The 17,215-nt window shown below is 41.3% G+C and overlaps 1 protein-coding gene across 1 annotated transcript in view; it reads left to right on the forward strand.

Moving 5' to 3' along the window:
• The window catches only part of Kidins220 (kinase D interacting substrate 220), an 86,635-nt gene that overhangs the window by 17,223 nt on the left and 52,197 nt on the right, over positions 1-17,215 (forward strand). Inside the window, exons 8-16 of the mRNA XM_035447342.1 lie at positions 1,035-1,133; positions 3,655-3,852; positions 6,151-6,249; positions 8,028-8,126; positions 8,576-8,674; positions 11,072-11,249; positions 12,790-12,954; positions 13,767-13,946; positions 14,449-14,614. Coding sequence (XP_035303233.1) covers positions 1,035-1,133; positions 3,655-3,852; positions 6,151-6,249; positions 8,028-8,126; positions 8,576-8,674; positions 11,072-11,249; positions 12,790-12,954; positions 13,767-13,946; positions 14,449-14,614 — 1,283 coding nt within the window. The remainder of the gene's footprint in view (positions 1-1,034; positions 1,134-3,654; positions 3,853-6,150; positions 6,250-8,027; positions 8,127-8,575; positions 8,675-11,071; positions 11,250-12,789; positions 12,955-13,766; positions 13,947-14,448; positions 14,615-17,215) is intronic.

Raw genomic sequence — 17,215 nt, forward strand, 5'->3', positions numbered from 1 at the left:
AAGGAGGACCCTAAAAGAGACAAACATTGTCCCCTGGAGAAGGGGAAAGGGTCAGGATCCCCTGAGCAAATTGAGAACATGGGAAGAGGGGGGAGGGAGCTATGAGAATGAGAAGGGAAGAAGAGCAAGGATGCAGAGGTCATGAGGGAGCAGAAAGGTTGAGTCAGGTGAAGAATAGAAGAAAGGATATGTGATAGGTAGGGTTTTAGTTGGGGGGGTGGTAGGGGAGGAAGGGAGGGAGAAGGGAACTGGGATTGTCATGTAAATCAATCTTGTTTCTAATTCAAATAAAGAAATGATAATAAAAAAAGAAAGGAAATATGTAACTCTAAAAAAAAAAAAAAAGAGTGCATGCAGATCTGGAAGCTTGGTGGTTCTGTAGGTATTTTTCTACCTCTTTTTTTGGTTTGTTTGTTTTTTGAGACAGGGTTTCTCCGTGTAACCCTGGTTGTCTTGGAACTCCTCTGTAGACCAGGCTGGCTTTGAACTTAGAAATCCACCTGCTTCTGCCTTCCAAGTCCTAGGATTAAAGGAGTGTGCCACCACTTCCTGGCTTTTTCTGCGTCTTGATAATTTTGTGACTTTGACCCGGTTTGGGGCCTCACTTTCTTGTGTGAAAATGTGATCCTATGAACTGGGCTTACTCTGTGATACAGACCAGGCACTTTAACTATATTAAGTTGTCTGAGCTGTGCTTGACACTTGGTTGCTAACTTTTACATCATTAGACTTCACATTATATCATAAAATATAGGAAACAGTGAATGCCTATTGAAAATTAGGGACTGTATGACTATGGTGGAAAGATTATCTTGATTAGAAAAGCTAAATAAAGTTGATTAAAAGACATTTCATACAAAATGACTAACTACTCAGGACAAAAGGATGAGGGACATGGGTTTTTAATCTGGGACTGAAATTATGACCTGGTATAAATATTTATCTAAGAATACTCAAAATATAGCTTCATTATGAGCTGCTTTCTTTTAGTATGTGTCGGAAGGTAATTTTGAGTTCATTGCCTGTTTTAACAGTATGGAACAACCCCTTTGGTGTGGGCAGCCCGAAAGGGTCATTTGGAATGTGTGAAGCATTTGTTGGCCATGGGAGCCGATGTTGATCAAGAAGGAGCCGTAAGTACCTCTCCTCTCCTAGCCCATCTAGTAGGGAAATTTTTTCTTGAAGGGAATAGTACAAGTCTAGAAAAATTTCCCTGGAGTTCTTAAATGGTTTTTTGTTTCTAGTTTTGAGATAGGACTTCTTTATGTAGCCCAGACTTTCCTACCTTTGCTGCCAAGTGCTGGGACTCCTTAAGTGATACTGACTTTGGAAATAAGCATGTAGTGATAAGAAAAACAATACATATTTGCCTTTGAGGGTTTGTTGCTAATGTACACAAATTTTTGGAAACTGACAACATGAAGAATAACTTTCAATAATCTTGTAAACTTAAAAATTCTTCAGGTCAAGCCGGGTGGTGGTGGCGCACACCTTTAATCCCAGCACCTGGGAGGCAGAGGCAGGCAGATCTCTGTGTGTTTGAGGCCAGCCTGGTCTAGAAAGCTACACAGAGAAACCCTGTCTCGAAAAACCAAAAAAAAAAAAAAAAAAAAAAAAAAAAAAAATTTCTTCAGGTCAAGTAGCCATCCCACTTTTTTTTTTCCTTTTTAATTAAAAAAAAATTTTTTGAGATAGCATCTCATTATGTATCCTGGCTGTCCTGGAACTTGCAATGTAGATCTGGCTGGCTTTGAACTCACAGAGATCCTCCTGCCTCTGCCTCCTGAGCTAGAACAAAAGTTATGTGCCACCATGCCAAGCTGGTTTTTAATTGTAATTGTAGGAAAACATGCTCTATTAAAATGCCTTTTCTTAAAGTGACATTGGACTCTGTGGGTTGTTTGCTGTAAGGTGTTGTTCCTGTCTAATAAACAGTTACGGACATCAGACATGAACCGTTGCAGTTGGTTCAGTTTAACTGACTACTAGTTATTAATTTGTTATTGAACACCAACTGTGTACCTCACCTGTGCCAAGAGTGCCAGAGAGCCACAAGGAGCCTCACAAAAAGCTTTTTCTTAGAGATCCAAGAATGTTTCAGAAACTAATGTTTGTGTGCAGTAAGCACTTTTAAAGTACCAAGGACTACTACTTGCGTGATTATTATCTTATGTCAGACAGCTCATGATGGAGTCTGAGAGGAGATAACACCAAATTTCTGGACACCTGTGGCCAAGTTAAATGGTGTAGCTCATGCTAAACTTCCTAGAGCAATGGTGTCCAGCGTGTCCTTTCTTCCATGATGGCCTTCAAGGCAGTGTTCATCCTGCTGGAGCTACAGCAGGTCCCAGGTCTACTGGCCTCTCTCCCAAGTTATCAAGAAGATGAGCAGCTTGCTATTGTGATAATTCAATGATGAAAAATTCTGTTTTAATATGTGAGAAACATGTTCAGTATTTTAAAGGGCTACTTAGAATATGTTAATGGGCTTTTAAGTGCTGTTAAAGATCATTTATTAAACATTTATTGAGATAGACTCTTGTAGGGGAAGCTGTAGCCAGCCCCTAAGTAGGCGTGGCTACAGCTTCCCCTACAGGCTCTAGTTCTTAATTTATCATTTGTAGTTTTTCCTAAACATTTTATCATTAAAAAACTCCTAGTTTCAAGTTTGGTCCATTTTACTTTGGATTATTTAAATTGGAAAGTGTTGAATTTTGAGTCCTTTTTTCAACCTTGTACATCTGTAAAGGGTTTGTTCCCTGTAAGTGAGCACATTATCATTGAAAGAACTGAACCTCCAGATAGTCTAATGACTCAACAGAAGTAGTGTATCTTTGAAAACTGAAAATACAGGATGGCTCAGTGGATAAAGTGCTTGCTGCTAAGACTGTTGACCTGAGTTCTGTCCTCAGAATCCACACGGTGCAAAGAGAAAATGAACTCCTATGACTTGACCTCCACATGTCCACATAAATGTATATACATGCGCAGAGAAAAAGATATAAAGAACAATTTGTTTTGAAACCTGAACATATGCTTCCTGCCACTTTTGGCATATGTCTGGTTGTTTATATTGGCATTTTGTCAGAACTAACATTTAAAAATTTAATACCTTTGTGTATTTATTTATTGGAAGGGGGTACATATATGCCACTGCACACATGTGGTGTTCAGAGAACAACTTGTGAGAATTGGTTCTCCCCTTCTACCACATGGGTCCTGAGGATCAAACAGGTCATCATGCTTGGCAGCAAGTGTCTCTATAAGCTAAGCCTTCTTGGTGGCCCAATTGGAAATAACTTTTAATGACTGGAGGATTATTATGGTGGTGGAGCCTTCACCTACCATGCTCAAGGCCCTAGATTATGTGTATATGTCTGGGTTCACCTGTGGATATATGCATATGAATGGGAGTGCCTGCAGAGGTTAGAAGAGGGCAGCAGATTCCCTGGAGCAGGAATTACAGATGGTTGTGAGTCACCCATTGTGGGTGCTGGGAATCAAACTCCAGTCCTCTGGAAGAGCAGCAGATACTTTTAACCACTGAGCCAGCCCACTGCCCCCACAACTGTTAATAATTGGAAATCATTTTCTGATTATGGCATACATAATATGTTTTCTAAAACATACTAATTTCTTTGTTTTTCTTTGAAGAATTCGATGACTGCACTTATTGTGGCAGTGAAAGGCGGCTACACACAGTCAGTGAAAGAGATTTTGAAGAGGAATCCTAATGTAAACCTGACTGACAAAGATGGGAACACTGCTTTGATGATTGCATCAAAGGAGGGACACATAGAGATTGTACAGGACCTGCTGGATGCTGGGACATACGTGAACATACCTGACAGGGTAGGGAACCCTCTCAGACTCATCTGTGGTGGTGAAGTAGACAAGAAACTCAATAGCTGTACTCACATAGGACATGAGCTTGTTTTAAGAGATTTATTTCTTTCTGCCTTTGAAACTATTAAGTTAAGATTTCCAGGCCTAGTTTATTTTTGTTAAATAATTTTGTTGCTGGAAATGTCAGACATGTGGTTAATTTGTAACTCTCTTTTATGACCATCCCTTTAGGTGTTTTTCATGGCTGCTGTTATTCATTGTTGCAGGACTTAAATACTGCATTATACTTAAGATTTTTTTTTTCTTTTGCCTGACTTCTTCCCTGAAGTTACTCATACATGTTCAGAACTCTCCACTTGAATTTATATTTAGTAAGCTTTTAAAACTTACAGCAAAATTGCTGGGTGGTGGGGTTGCACGCATATCTTTAATCCCAGCACTGGGGAGGCAGAGGCAGGTGGATTTCTGTGAGTTTGAGGCCATCCTGGTCTTCAAAGAGAGTTCCAGGACAGTCTCCAAACCTACAGAGAAACCCTGTCTCAAAAAAAACCAAAAAAAACCAAAAAAACAAAACAAATAAACAAAAGACCCCAAAAATCAAAACAGAAAAACTTATAGCAAAATAAAATGGAAGTGGGGCTTTTGTTTTTGTTTAAATACCTGGAGCCATTTTCCCCTCAATTTTTTCCATCTCAGCAAATGATACTGCTACCTACTCTCTGCTTTACCTTTCCTTTACCTACCCCACACCATTCTGTTGACTCACATAAAACTTGCCCTCCCAGGCCTAAGCCACTTTATCCTGTTAAAACGAATTGTAAAAGACTTCTCTGTGGCCTCTGCTTTATGTCTGCATGCTTCTGAATGCATGCATGCAACAAACTTCTCTGTTGCCTCTGCTTTATGTCTGCATGCTTCTGAATGCATGCATTTCTTTGTTGAAGTCATCCAAGGCTTTCTCTTACCCTTTGGATACATACTCCAGTTTTAGTTTATGGGTCCTGTATGTCATTATCCTTACTTGAGTCCTTGTCCTTATTTTATGTCACACTGTCCCATTTAGGAGGTTGCAGCCCAATAAGTCCCTTCTGTTTTTTTTTTTTTGTTTTGTTTTGTTTTGTTTTGTTTTGTTTTTGCACACTGATCTTGTCCTGCTGTGGGGTAGGGCCATGTGTACCTGCTGTGCCCTTAGTCAAGAATGCTGGCTGCACATGGTAGCTCCTGTTTGTCATTTCTTCTCTAGTTACATCTGCCTAGTCTAAAAGGTCATCTTTAACTATCCAGTTCAGTTACTTTTGATGGGATATGCTATTCTATCTGTATAGTGTTTGTCTTGGTTTATTTATTTTAGTATATGTTGTCTTTCTTAGAGCTGGGACCTTGTTTATCTTGTTTCCAGTTTAAAATGGAACAGAGAAATGGGTTCCTTATCAATGTACTGGTTCTCACCCATACCATTGCTTACCAGACTAGAACTGGTATGCCTTGGGTTTATTTAAGCTGTTAGTGGGGCATCAAAGATACTGCACCCCAGTGCTAACCTGTAGCTCTCGAGGAGTAGTTGACATGCAGCATATTGGGGCCTCAGAACCAAAGCATGCAATAGCTCATGGGCTGACTTAACACAGACATCTATAGCTGATCTACTGTTTAGTAATGAAATAACAGATACTTGAGCCCATGGCAAAATGAGTCTGAAGTGTGGGAAGCTGTGATTCAAATGGCAGTTGCTGGTTGAATGTCATCTGAGGAAGTGTGCTTGTGAGGCATTTACCTTGTTCAGTTCTTGTGCAGCAGGAAGATGATGTCTGTGTGTTTTTAGCCTGGGGCCCACTGGCTGTATCCACAGATACCACTCTGGGACCAGCCCTTGCTGTCCTTTAGAGGCACAATAGTACGCCAGCTCTGCACTCCTAATTTAGAACCTGTTGCTTTTGTGACATGATATTATTTGAGGGGAACTTATTATGTAACATCCAAACTGCCAGCCAGTGTTCTGTGATTTCAGTTATCTGTGTGATGGGAAATTACCTTCAAAGAGACTAGATTCCATCTTAGTAATTTGTCTTTTAAGTTTCCATCATGGGACATCATGAGTCCTCATTCTAAGGACTAATGTCCTCTCTCTCTTACTCAGAGGGTTGCTAATATCAGATAGTATCAGTTAATTTAAAATCTCACTTTAGTGCTACTCTTTTTCAAAGAGGTTTTTAGAACAAATCTACTATATTAATAAGTAAGGAACCTTAATTTCAGAACATGTGTATTTGTTTACTAACAGACCTTGTTTTTTTGCCTTTACAGAGTGGGGATACTGTATTGATTGGTGCTGTTAGAGGTGGTCATGTTGAAATTGTTCGAGCACTTCTCCAAAAATATGCTGATATAGACATCAGAGGGCAGGTATGTACACTTAGACTGTGGGTACCATGAACACATGTGTCAAGTAGTCAGGATGTCTCTCCTCCTACTTTCTGTGGAGATAAATGTATGTCCAAAGGCATTGGTTGTGTATTATTGTTGTTTTTATGTTTTATTGCCACTATTCTAAAGTTCCAGAATTAATGTCCACTTAAATTCAGATACAAGTAAAAAAGTTTCACACCATTCTCGACTGTGTAGTGAAAATCTGCCTCAAAAAATAAAACAAGGGGATGGAGGTGGCTTATTGGTTAAGGATGCTTGCTCTTGTAGAGGACTGGGGTTCAGTTCCCAGCATCCATGCTGGGTGGCTCAAGCTTGCCTTAACTCCAGCTCCAAGGGAGCTGACACCCTCTTCTGGTCTCCAAGCTTCCATATAAGTGTGTGTGTACATTTGCACTCACCAGTGCATGCACACACACACACACACACACACACCCACACACACACACACACACATTTTTTTATTTTGATCTTTATTTTATTTTATTTTATTAGTTCAAATTAGGAACAAGCTTGCTTCAGATGTCAATCCCTTCTCCCTCTCCCTCCCCTCCCCTCCAACATCCCATCTGCCCCTACCCATCCCCCCTCCACTCCTCAGACAGGGTAAGGCCCTCAAAAGGGGCTCCCCAAAGTCTACCACATCATCCTGGGCCAGGCCTAGGCCCTTCCCCAACACACACACACTTTTTTAAAATAAACTGAGCATTGATATAGAGAAAGAGGAAACAAAGGAAAGCCGTCACAGGCAGGTAGAATTGGAGTTACATTTGACAATGGACTGAGTTTCACTGGAGTTACATTTGACAATGGACTGAGTTTCAGCATGTAGGAGAAAGGAAGGCAGGGTGCTTCAGGGAGGCACAGTGGTGACTGTGTGAGAAAGATCAAGAATGGAGAGGAAAAGACTACGTAACTATGGAAAATCAGCCTGTCACTGATGGTGGGGTGAAAGAGAGATGGGAATAGAAAGAGAAGCAGTGCTGGAGATGTGTGAGTGGCACACTAAGAGCCGGGCAGCTTGGACACATTTCTTAGGCTGGGAACTCCCTTAGGGACATATTGATATAGGAAACCTAGGGTGGCAGCTACAGGAGTTGTCTTCTCAGTTAAAGGCGGATTTTCACTAATAGATGGTTCCTGGATCACCTATTTTAGGCCACTGATTGCTCTGTGTCTATCATTCTTGTGCATCTATTTTTAATCAGTTTTAATTGATGCTGTCTAGCTCCGCTTTCCAGGTCTGTGTGAATCAGAAGAGCCAGACAGGTTGCAGAAGGATCTGTTCAAGCAGATAGAGTATTGGTGCGTCTAGGTTAAGAAAGCAACAAACAATAATGCCTGTGTTTGTTCGAACACATTCCTACTCACCATTCAGGAGAGGTGGACACACATATGCTATTGCCTGGGTCAGCATGTTTAATAATGACTTGTTCAAAAGAGCAGAGTTCAGGTGTTGGTGACCTCTAACCTGTTTTCTCTCCTGGAATCTGATTGCATCATACAAGTGTGTTTCAGGACTGTGGTCCTGGGCTCCACCCCCGCAGCACAGAAACAGAGCAGAGCCCAACTTAGCAGCTCTGTGGCTGACACTTCTTACTTCCGTAGTACTGAGTCTTTCTTGGACCATTTTATAACGAGTTTCTCAAAAGTAAATCCTAGGAGTCATGTAGATTGATATTACCTCCCACCTCTCTATATTCACAAAGAGCAGGTTTTTAATACTGTCTCTTACTTGGTTTTCTTTCTTTACATAGGACAATAAGACTGCATTGTATTGGGCTGTTGAAAAGGGAAATGCCACAATGGTGAGAGATATTCTGCAGTGCAATCCTGACACTGAAATATGCACAAAGGTATAGATGATGTTCTGTTCTGTGAGCTGAATGGTTTTAGAGTTGCAACGATGACACCCTGTGTCAGAAAACACACTATCTGTTAGTCACAAGCTGTGAAGAAGAGGTTGCTACTTCTGGGTTCTTTACGCTCGGTTTGGAATGCAGAACACATCTGCTTTAAACAGCCTCTGTGAGCTGTGGTTGGTTCCCAACATCAGCCATTTCTGCTTCACTCAAATCATGTGAAACAGACTTTGGTGGTTGTAGTTAGGTATTCTATGGGGAAAATATATTTGTAATTCTGATATAAAGGTTACTAATATAGTTATCTCCATTCAAATCACTAGTTGAGAAAGGAAAAGCACCTCCTGGTCAGTTTGTAAATTATGTTTTCTTCAGAATATTTGAATATAGAATTACCGAAGTAAAGGAAAACCCTGTTCTTTAAACCTTGTCTGTGCCTACAGGATGGTGAGACACCACTGCTAAAGGCCACCAAGATGAGAAATATTGAAGTGGTGGAGCTGCTGCTGGATAAGGGGGCTAAGGTGTCAGCTGTGGACAAGGTAAGATCGTCTGTGCAGAGCACCCGTGGAGAGATGGTGGTGCATTGACCTGCACATTTGGGGAGTACCAGAGATGTACTTTTGTCATATGTGTGATGAGACGACTAGCTGGGATTGTATTCAGGGCCTTCTGATTCTGTTCCAGCATCATGATGTGGAGTGAGCAGGCTTAGTGTGCTCTCTGTTCCCCTTTGGTGATTTGTAAGTAGCTGTCCTTGACCACCACATGAGGAGGATACCTCAGGAGTAGCTTACCACAGGTCTACAGAGAATATGGAGGGGCTGGGAATGTGTGTTCTCCAAGTAGACTGTAGACTGGCATTGATGGTCCAGTTCCCAGCATCACATGGGGCAGCTCACACTGCCTGGTATCTCCAGCTCCAGGATATCTGATGCCTTCTTCCCACTTCCCTGATGACATACCTTCACATGCACATAGCCACACACAGACACATAAATAAAAATAAAAGAGTTGTTTTAATTAGGATGGACATAAAGTTAAAAAAGACTTTTGAAGTTAAAAACTTCTGCTAAATGCAGTGGCACACACCTCTAATCCCAGCACTCGGGAGGCAGAGGCAGGTGGATATCTGTGAGTGTGGGGCCAGCCTGGTCTACATAGAGAATTCCTCGGCCAGCTAGGGCTATATAGTAAGACACTGTCCCCAAACAAAACAAAAGCATTAAAAAAAAAAAAAAAAAAAAAAAAAAAAAAAAAAAAACCTAACAAAAACCAAACCAAAACACTGAACACAGTGCTGGAGTGTCGTTATGGGAGACAGTCAGCACATGCTTGCTGACAGATGCTCATGGTAAGGAAACAGTTGTTCACTGAACACAGTGTACTGGGAAATGTACAAGGAGGAGCCTGTAAGAGTTCTTATCTGTGATTCAAGAGGTAGAGCCCCGGGCCTTTGCACCTGCAAAGTAAAATGCTAGCCCACTGATCTGGCCACTCTGTGCCTTTAGTATTTGAAGTGATGCCTACATGAGTCTGGAATCTGGCCTTTCATATACTATTTCACAAAAATAAACTGTGAAATAAAGATGTCTAACCTAGCTGTTGTTGCTCTGTGTTTAATTTTAGCATTTTTGTGTGTGTGCTTGTATTTCCAGAGATTTTGTATGCTGAGAATATTTTGAGAATATTCATGTGTTTGAGAATGTGGGATGGCTTTGGGTGGTTCAGCTATGTTGAGTTTGAGGACTGATAGACAGTTACGGACTGTGACCAGCAGCCATTGGGATCTGTGGGATGAAAGCTGACAAGACCCCCAGAATGAGGGTGGGAACTTGGAGGTTAGTGCAGGACATGTGGATGCATGATAGCAATGAAAATCCATGTGAAAAGAACAATGAAAGCGGTCATAGTTTAGCCCAGTGTGTCATGCTGTTGGTTTTATAATTATTCTTGGTTATCAAGTTTCTTCTTTTTATGTCATCAGCTATATAAAGTCAGAGCCATTTTGTCTTCTGTTTCTGTGCCTTCCAAAGTACCCAGCACATGAAGTCCTTTACATTTTCTCATTTCAGCAGTTACTGTACCACTTGTTGTCACAGGAAGGAAACCTATAGAGGAACATGAGACAGAGGGACAGTTTGGATAAGGTTCATCCCCAGGATCCAGGGGAAGACGTGCAGGCCTTTCATGTGTTGTCTCAGAGTGGCCACGGTAGATGAGAGACGGGATATAATTTCTAAGTTTTACGTATTGGTTGTCCTCAAGGAAGTACTAGACAGAACACTTGGCACACTGGAGAGGTCCTTCACAAGTGGGAATTTTTCTTAGTGTGGGATGTGAATACTTTTGTGATTGTAGAGTCTTGTAGGGGAGGAGACAGCTGATGACAGGGGTGAAAGATAAAGAGGCTGGAGATACTGTAGTGATGGAGGACAGGTGTGACATGATGGACAATGTAGAGTCATGGGATCTAAGGACTCCATGAAGGCAGATGCTTGACGAAGGTGACAGGAACTGATGGGGCTGATCACAATGGATGGGAACTGGCCTGGAAGCTGGTAGAAGAAAGCCATGAACTGGAATATGAACTAGTTAAGGAAAGCGCTGCCGTCCTTGGACAGTGACTGTTCTGATGGAAGAAGGGTGCTGAGGAGTGGGTCCTGGCCTGGGAGGCACGTGTGCAAAGGCTGCTGCTCTTTAGGTGAGCTGCAGGGAGAGAAGCTGCACTCTAGAAGCCGGGAGGGAAATATTTCTGAGAAGCACACATAGAGAGCCAGGGAAAGAAACTGTAAAGAACACAGAGATCCAAATTCATATTATATTTGTACCATTTATGAAAACATAAACTCTAGATTGTCTGCTTTATAGAGGCATGAAAAGTGTTGCTTAGTGCTGGCCTGAGGATGAGAAGTTCAGCTTGTGCTGCCGTTTTACAGAAAGGTGACACTCCCCTGCATGTTGCTATCCGAGGGAGGAGCCGGAGACTGGCAGAACTTCTTTTACGGAACCCCAAAGATGGGCGGCTACTTTACAGGCCCAACAAAGCAGGCGAGACTCCCTATAACATTGACTGCAGTCACCAGAAAAGCATTTTAACACAAATATTTGGAGCCAGTAAGTGATGAGTTTTGTCCTTGATTGAGCCTGTGCATGCACAATGGTATGTTGTGTCTTTGTGGTATATGTATGTCTGTGTGCATATATGTTTGTGTGTCTGTGTGTACATGTGTGTATGTATGTGCATTGATCTGTGTGTATCCATGTGTCTGTGTCCATGTGCATGTGCATGTGCATGTGTGCTTTGCTGGAGTTTGAACCCAGGGCCCTGTCAATACTAGGCAAAAGCTTTACCTCTGAGCAACTCAGCACTCCTGCTTGGGTTTTTAAATAATGAATTTCAAGTAAAAATATATGGCAGAGAAATGGTCTAATACACCTGGTCCAAAAGAAGATTTTAAAAGATTTTTATTATTAGGTTTATTCATTTTATTTCATCTGTGAGTGTTTTGCCTACATGTATATATGTGTCTCCCTAGTCACCTCACCAACAAAAAGATTTTTTTAAAAAACTGTTTCTGGGCTGGTGAGGTGTTTCAAAGGATAAAGGCTCCTGCTGGTCAAGCCTGGTGACCTGAGCCTGATTCCTGGAACTTGGGTTCCAGTTGGAAGAACAGAACTGATTGCACTGAGTTGTCCTCTGACCTACCTACACACGTGTGGTCCTTTCCCATGCTCATGATAATACACTAAACACTCTTAGATAGTCTTACACTTTTGAAAAATATTTAAAAATTATTTATGTGTATATTTCTGTGTCTGTGAATCTGTGCTACGTGCGTACGTACATATGTTTGCATGTGCGAGTGTGTGTGTGTGTGTGTGTGTGTGTGTGCGCGCGCCTGTGGAAACAAAAAGAGAATGTTGGATCCCCGGGAACTAGGTTATAGGCCATTTTGAACTACTCAGTATGGATGCTGAGAACCAAACTTGTGTCGTCAGTAAGAGTAGGAAACCTATTAACACTGAGCCACCTCCCCAGCTCCTCTTCCATCATCTTGGTTTTCTGTCTTTAAAAATAATCTCTTTGGTGCTGTTTATTTGTTTGAATTGTCTTAACATAGGAAGAATTGCTGTCTGAGTCATTAAATCTTTTGCCAAGAATTATTTTGTCTTTGATTGTCTATTATATTCTTCATTAACACTTATATGTTCTATTTTTTAAAAAAATTTCTGCAGTTGAAATATGTTGAACTTTTCTCCCACCAATGGCTGTAAAGATTGGACCCAAGGCTCATGTATGGCAGCAGTGGTCTGCTGCAGTGCTATAGAGCTGCAGATCTGTGCCCCCAACCCTGGAATATGTGATAAGTGGCAGAGGAGCGAGCATTGTGTCTAATTTGTTAATTTGTCAGCATTTTTTCCTTAGCTGTGCTATAAGATGATGTATCTTATCATTAAGTAATAGATATTTTACAATAGATACATTATGTTCCTGAAAATATAGTATCTGTGTAAGAATCTGAAGCTGTTTTTACAGAGTCTTAAATGGTCGAGATAAGGTCCCCCTCCCCCCATGAACAGTGGTTTAGAACTGGTACTCCTTCTTAAGTGATGCCACTGTTAATGTAAGGATGTGGTGTGCTTCTAATCACAGGACACTTGTCTCCTACGGAAACAGACGGCGACATGCTTGGTTACGATTTGTATAGCAGCGCCCTGGCAGACATTCTCAGTGAGCCTACCATGCAGCCACCCATTTGTGTGGGGTTGTATGCACAGTGGGGAAGTGGGAAGTCTTTCTTACTCAAGAAACTAGAAGGTAAAGAATTCTTTAATGAAGTCCTTGCAGACAGCACTATTTTTGTGCAGTAAAAGCTCTGAGTGTGGTTACCCTGTCACAGCATCCGCTGGGGTGATTGGCATTTCACTCTCTCTAGTTCACCCTTCCGTGAGTTTTCTGTCTGAAACAGGTCCGGTTGTGGGCCAGCACCCAGCGCAGCCCTTGGTAGTGTGCGGGCAGTGAAGTGGGTTCTTCACACACGAGTTTGCAAAGCCTCCCATAAGTTCTGTGCTGTGGTCAGGACCAAATGCCCTTGCTGATAATCCAGGCCTTCCTGCTGTCAGAGGCCCCTGGCCTAACACATGTACCTTTGGCTCTTCAAGGACAGGCTACAGTGTGCATATAAAATTTAGTAGAAAGAATAACTGTGGTTCTTGTTATACTTAATGTACCTCTGAGAACTTCAGTGGGAGGCTGAGGGGTCTGAGAGGAATGGAGGTCATGTATAGTTTGAAGATGGAGTCCTGTTTCTGTTTTTGCATATGTGAGTAATACTTTACTTAGTACAAACCACAAAACCCAGTGTCAGTACAACCTTGACAGATGAGAATAACAGACATGAGAGTTTTATGCATCTTCAGGACTGGGAGATGAGGGTAAGTGTGCACCAGGGGAATGGATGCTCAGTCTGATTAAAAGAAAATGTTGGTTTAAGTGGTGAAGCAGCAGCAGTGTTATCTAGGGCACTTAAGGATCCAATACATATTATATTAAAACAGGAAAGTTAAAGAATGAGTTAAAAGTTACATCTAAGCAAAACAAGTAAAACTTCACATTAATTTTTCTTTCAGATGAAATGAAGACTTTTGCAGGACAGCAGATTGAGCCCCTTTTCCAGTTCTCATGGCTCATTGTGTTCCTCACCCTGCTGCTGTGTGGGGGGCTGGGCCTAGTGTTTGCTTTTACAGTTGATACAAATCTCGCCATAGCAGTTTCATTGAGTTGCCTGGCTCTCTTATATATATTCTTCAGTAAGTCTTTGACTTTCTAAAGCCTTTTTCAAAATATGGAGAATAACATTGAGCATGTGTTACTTAAACAATCTGTTTCTTAAAAATCTACTTGATTTTCATAATTGGCTGAAAAAAATGATCCTTTTGCTCCTTTGTAAGTTGTTTTAGCATACCAGTGTTTAAATCTGGCTGGAGTAGCTTTAAGGACCAGTGTACCTGCATGCTAATACTGCAGCAGGACTGACTAACTGTCACACTGTCTTTTACAGTAGTGGTGACTACCCACCAGACTCTAAGGCTTGACTTTTACTTAGGATTCATAGGCCATGTTAATCTTAGCAGTTTCACACACCTTTGTATGCCAAGAAGGTTACTTGAGAATTCTTGGAGGAGTATTTAAAAATCAGTGTGGACAGTCACAGTTACATGGTCACAGTTACACACAGGGTTAGCTCCCCTTCACTTGATAGTTGACTGTGACAAACCAAGCAGCCTGACTAATTTGACCTGTGCATTTCAGTTGTCATTTACTTTGGTGGACGGAGGGAAGGAGAGAGTTGGAACTGGGCCTGGGCCCTCAGTACCAGACTGGCGAGACACATTGGCTACCTGGAGCTCCTCTTCAGACTGATGTTCGTGAACCCACCTGAGCTTCCAGAGCAAACGACAAAGGCTTTGCCTGTGAGGTGAGTCAGTCCCTTTGACAGGAGGGTGTATATGCAAGAGATTTAAAAGAATTTTATAAGGCATCATATCCCCAAAAATTATTGGTACCTTAGTTTTTTTTTTTTTTTTTTATGAAAAAACAATACAACAGCATGCCTCAGTACCTTTGAGAAACATTTAGTAGTATATCCCCTTCCCATAGATGAGGTCACTTTCCTAAAAGAAACTATTTATTTTTACGGAATTTTATTTGTACAGAAACCTCTCCATCTTCCTTGTCACCTGTTACATACTTGGGGCTTTTCTGGGAGCAGTGCCAGGGTTTAAACCCAGAGTTTTCCTGAGTAACCCTCCATGATGGGGCCACACCTTGCCTCTGCTACCATCCTTGCTGACACCTTGGAAAGGATATTGGCCTTTGGGGTGGAGTTGTGGCAGGAAGAGGTCTGGACCAAAGGCCTGGCTTCTCCTTAAAGGAACAAACCCCCCAGAAACCCTGCTCTTTCCTTGTCTCTGCAAATGGATGTATGTGTCTAAAATTATTGCACATCCCAAGCAGGAAATGATGAGAAAAATAGGAAGGGTAAAGGACACTTAAGGAATAAAGAAAAGGTGTAAGGTTCTAGATGAAAGTAAGTTTGTTTGTTTCTTAAGCTAGAAAATTAAGAGCACAAAGCTCCCATAGGGGTTAGCCAAAAGAACTAAAAATCTGTTAAAAAGGTTAAGAAGTTTTAAATTATAATAAGATAAAATATGTATAATTTGAGATGAGTGCAAGTCATTCCAACCATCAAATCTATGCTAAGAATATAGGCAGAAAGATAAAGATTGAAAACTTAACAAGCATAGCCAGCCTTCTTTATCCCTGGGTTCTGCATCTGTAGATGCAGCTAAGTGTGGGTTAAAATACTTTGAAAAACCACACCAGTACTTCTCCTTGAAACCACCAAACAATGCAGCATACCAGGTGTTTACATAGCATCTGTGTTGTGCTAGACATTATATATAAGCCAGAAATGGCTTCAAGTAGTTTGAAGTAGGTGCACTTGGACTTTGTGTGAGAGACTTAGGCTGATTCTAGTGAGGGACTATTATAATCAGCATGTAAATTTAAGCATTAAAAAGATTTAAAATTGAGAAGTCTTAAAATAGTTGAGGTTGGAGAAATGGCTCAGTGGTTAGGAGTGCTTGTTGCTCTTACAGTGGACCTAAGTTTTGTTCCTAGCACCTACAATGGGTGATTCACAGCCACTTTTAACTCCAGCACCAGGGGATCTGAAACCCTCTTCTGGTCTCCACAGGCATCCATACACATGTGTACATAAACACACACACACACACACACACACACACACACACACACACACACACACACACATTAAAAATGAACTAAATTTTTTTAAAGGGGGAAAAGTTTAAAGGAAAGTATACAATATAGAATAACACAATTGGAGGACTTTTTTTTTTACAGAAAATTAAAACAGTTTAATAAGATGGTAATTTTGAAGAAGTTAGAACAACTAAACTAGTGTCAGTTAACACCACATAATAGCCGGGCGTTGGTGGCGCATGCCTTTAATCCCAGCACTTGGGAGGCAGAGGCAGGCGGATCGCTGTGAGTTCCAGGCCAGCCTGGTCTCCAGAGCCAGTGCCAGGATAGGCTCCAAAGCTACACAGAGAAACTCTGTCTCGAAAAACCAAAAAAAAAAAAAAAAAAAAAAAAAAAAAGACCACATAATATATATAATACAGTGTCATTCCAGACTGTAATTTTGAAACATGTTTTATCTCCTGGGTTGATTTATCTACTGGGTGAGAATTTAACTTAGAGATGGAAGGGAAGAATGAATTAATGCAGAAATAAATAATTCAGAGACTTCAAGATGTCAGAAAGTCAATTATTTTGAAGGACAACTCTGAAAAGGATATTTTACAATTATTTCTAAATCCTATAGTATATGTTAATGCTATAAATAAAATAAGACATTAGAAAAGTTTATTTACTTTATTAATTTTTAGGATTTACTGGTTTTTATTTTATGTGTGTGGATGCTTTGCCTCATGTATGTCTGTGCATGTGGTACCCATGGCGTTTAGAAGAGGGAGGCAGATTTCCTGGAATTGGAGTGACAGGTGGTTGTGAGCTGCCACATGGGTGCTGAGAACTGAACCTCTCAAAGAACAGCATGCATTCTTAAGCACTGAGTCTCCAGCAGAAAACTTGCTTGAATTCCTGTCTGCAGTGAAGGCTCTGGCTTCTCCACTCTGGCTGGTGTTAGAGTACTTTCTCCTCCATGATGACAGGAGGTGAAGCTCTGCCTTCACTCTCCCCTTTCCCAGTGGCCATTCACAGACATTTAACACATTAGCATCTTTCCTGAGAGAATCTCCAATATGCTCAGAGTAGAAGATGAGTAATCACATGTTCTGCCTCAGAACTTTAAAAGAACGTCAAGAAAATATGGACTAAATGAGGGCTGGAGAGATGGTTCAGTGGTTAGGAATACTGGCTGCTCTTCCAGAGGACCTGGGGTCAAGTTCCAGCACCCACATGGTGCTCACAACCATCTGTAGGTCCAGTTCTAAGTGATCAGACTTCTTCTTCTGACTTCTGTGGGCAC

This window comes from Cricetulus griseus, chromosome 7 (genome assembly GCF_003668045.3).
Source record: "Cricetulus griseus strain 17A/GY chromosome 7, alternate assembly CriGri-PICRH-1.0, whole genome shotgun sequence".
Classification (NCBI taxonomy): Eukaryota; Metazoa; Chordata; class Mammalia; order Rodentia; family Cricetidae; genus Cricetulus; species Cricetulus griseus.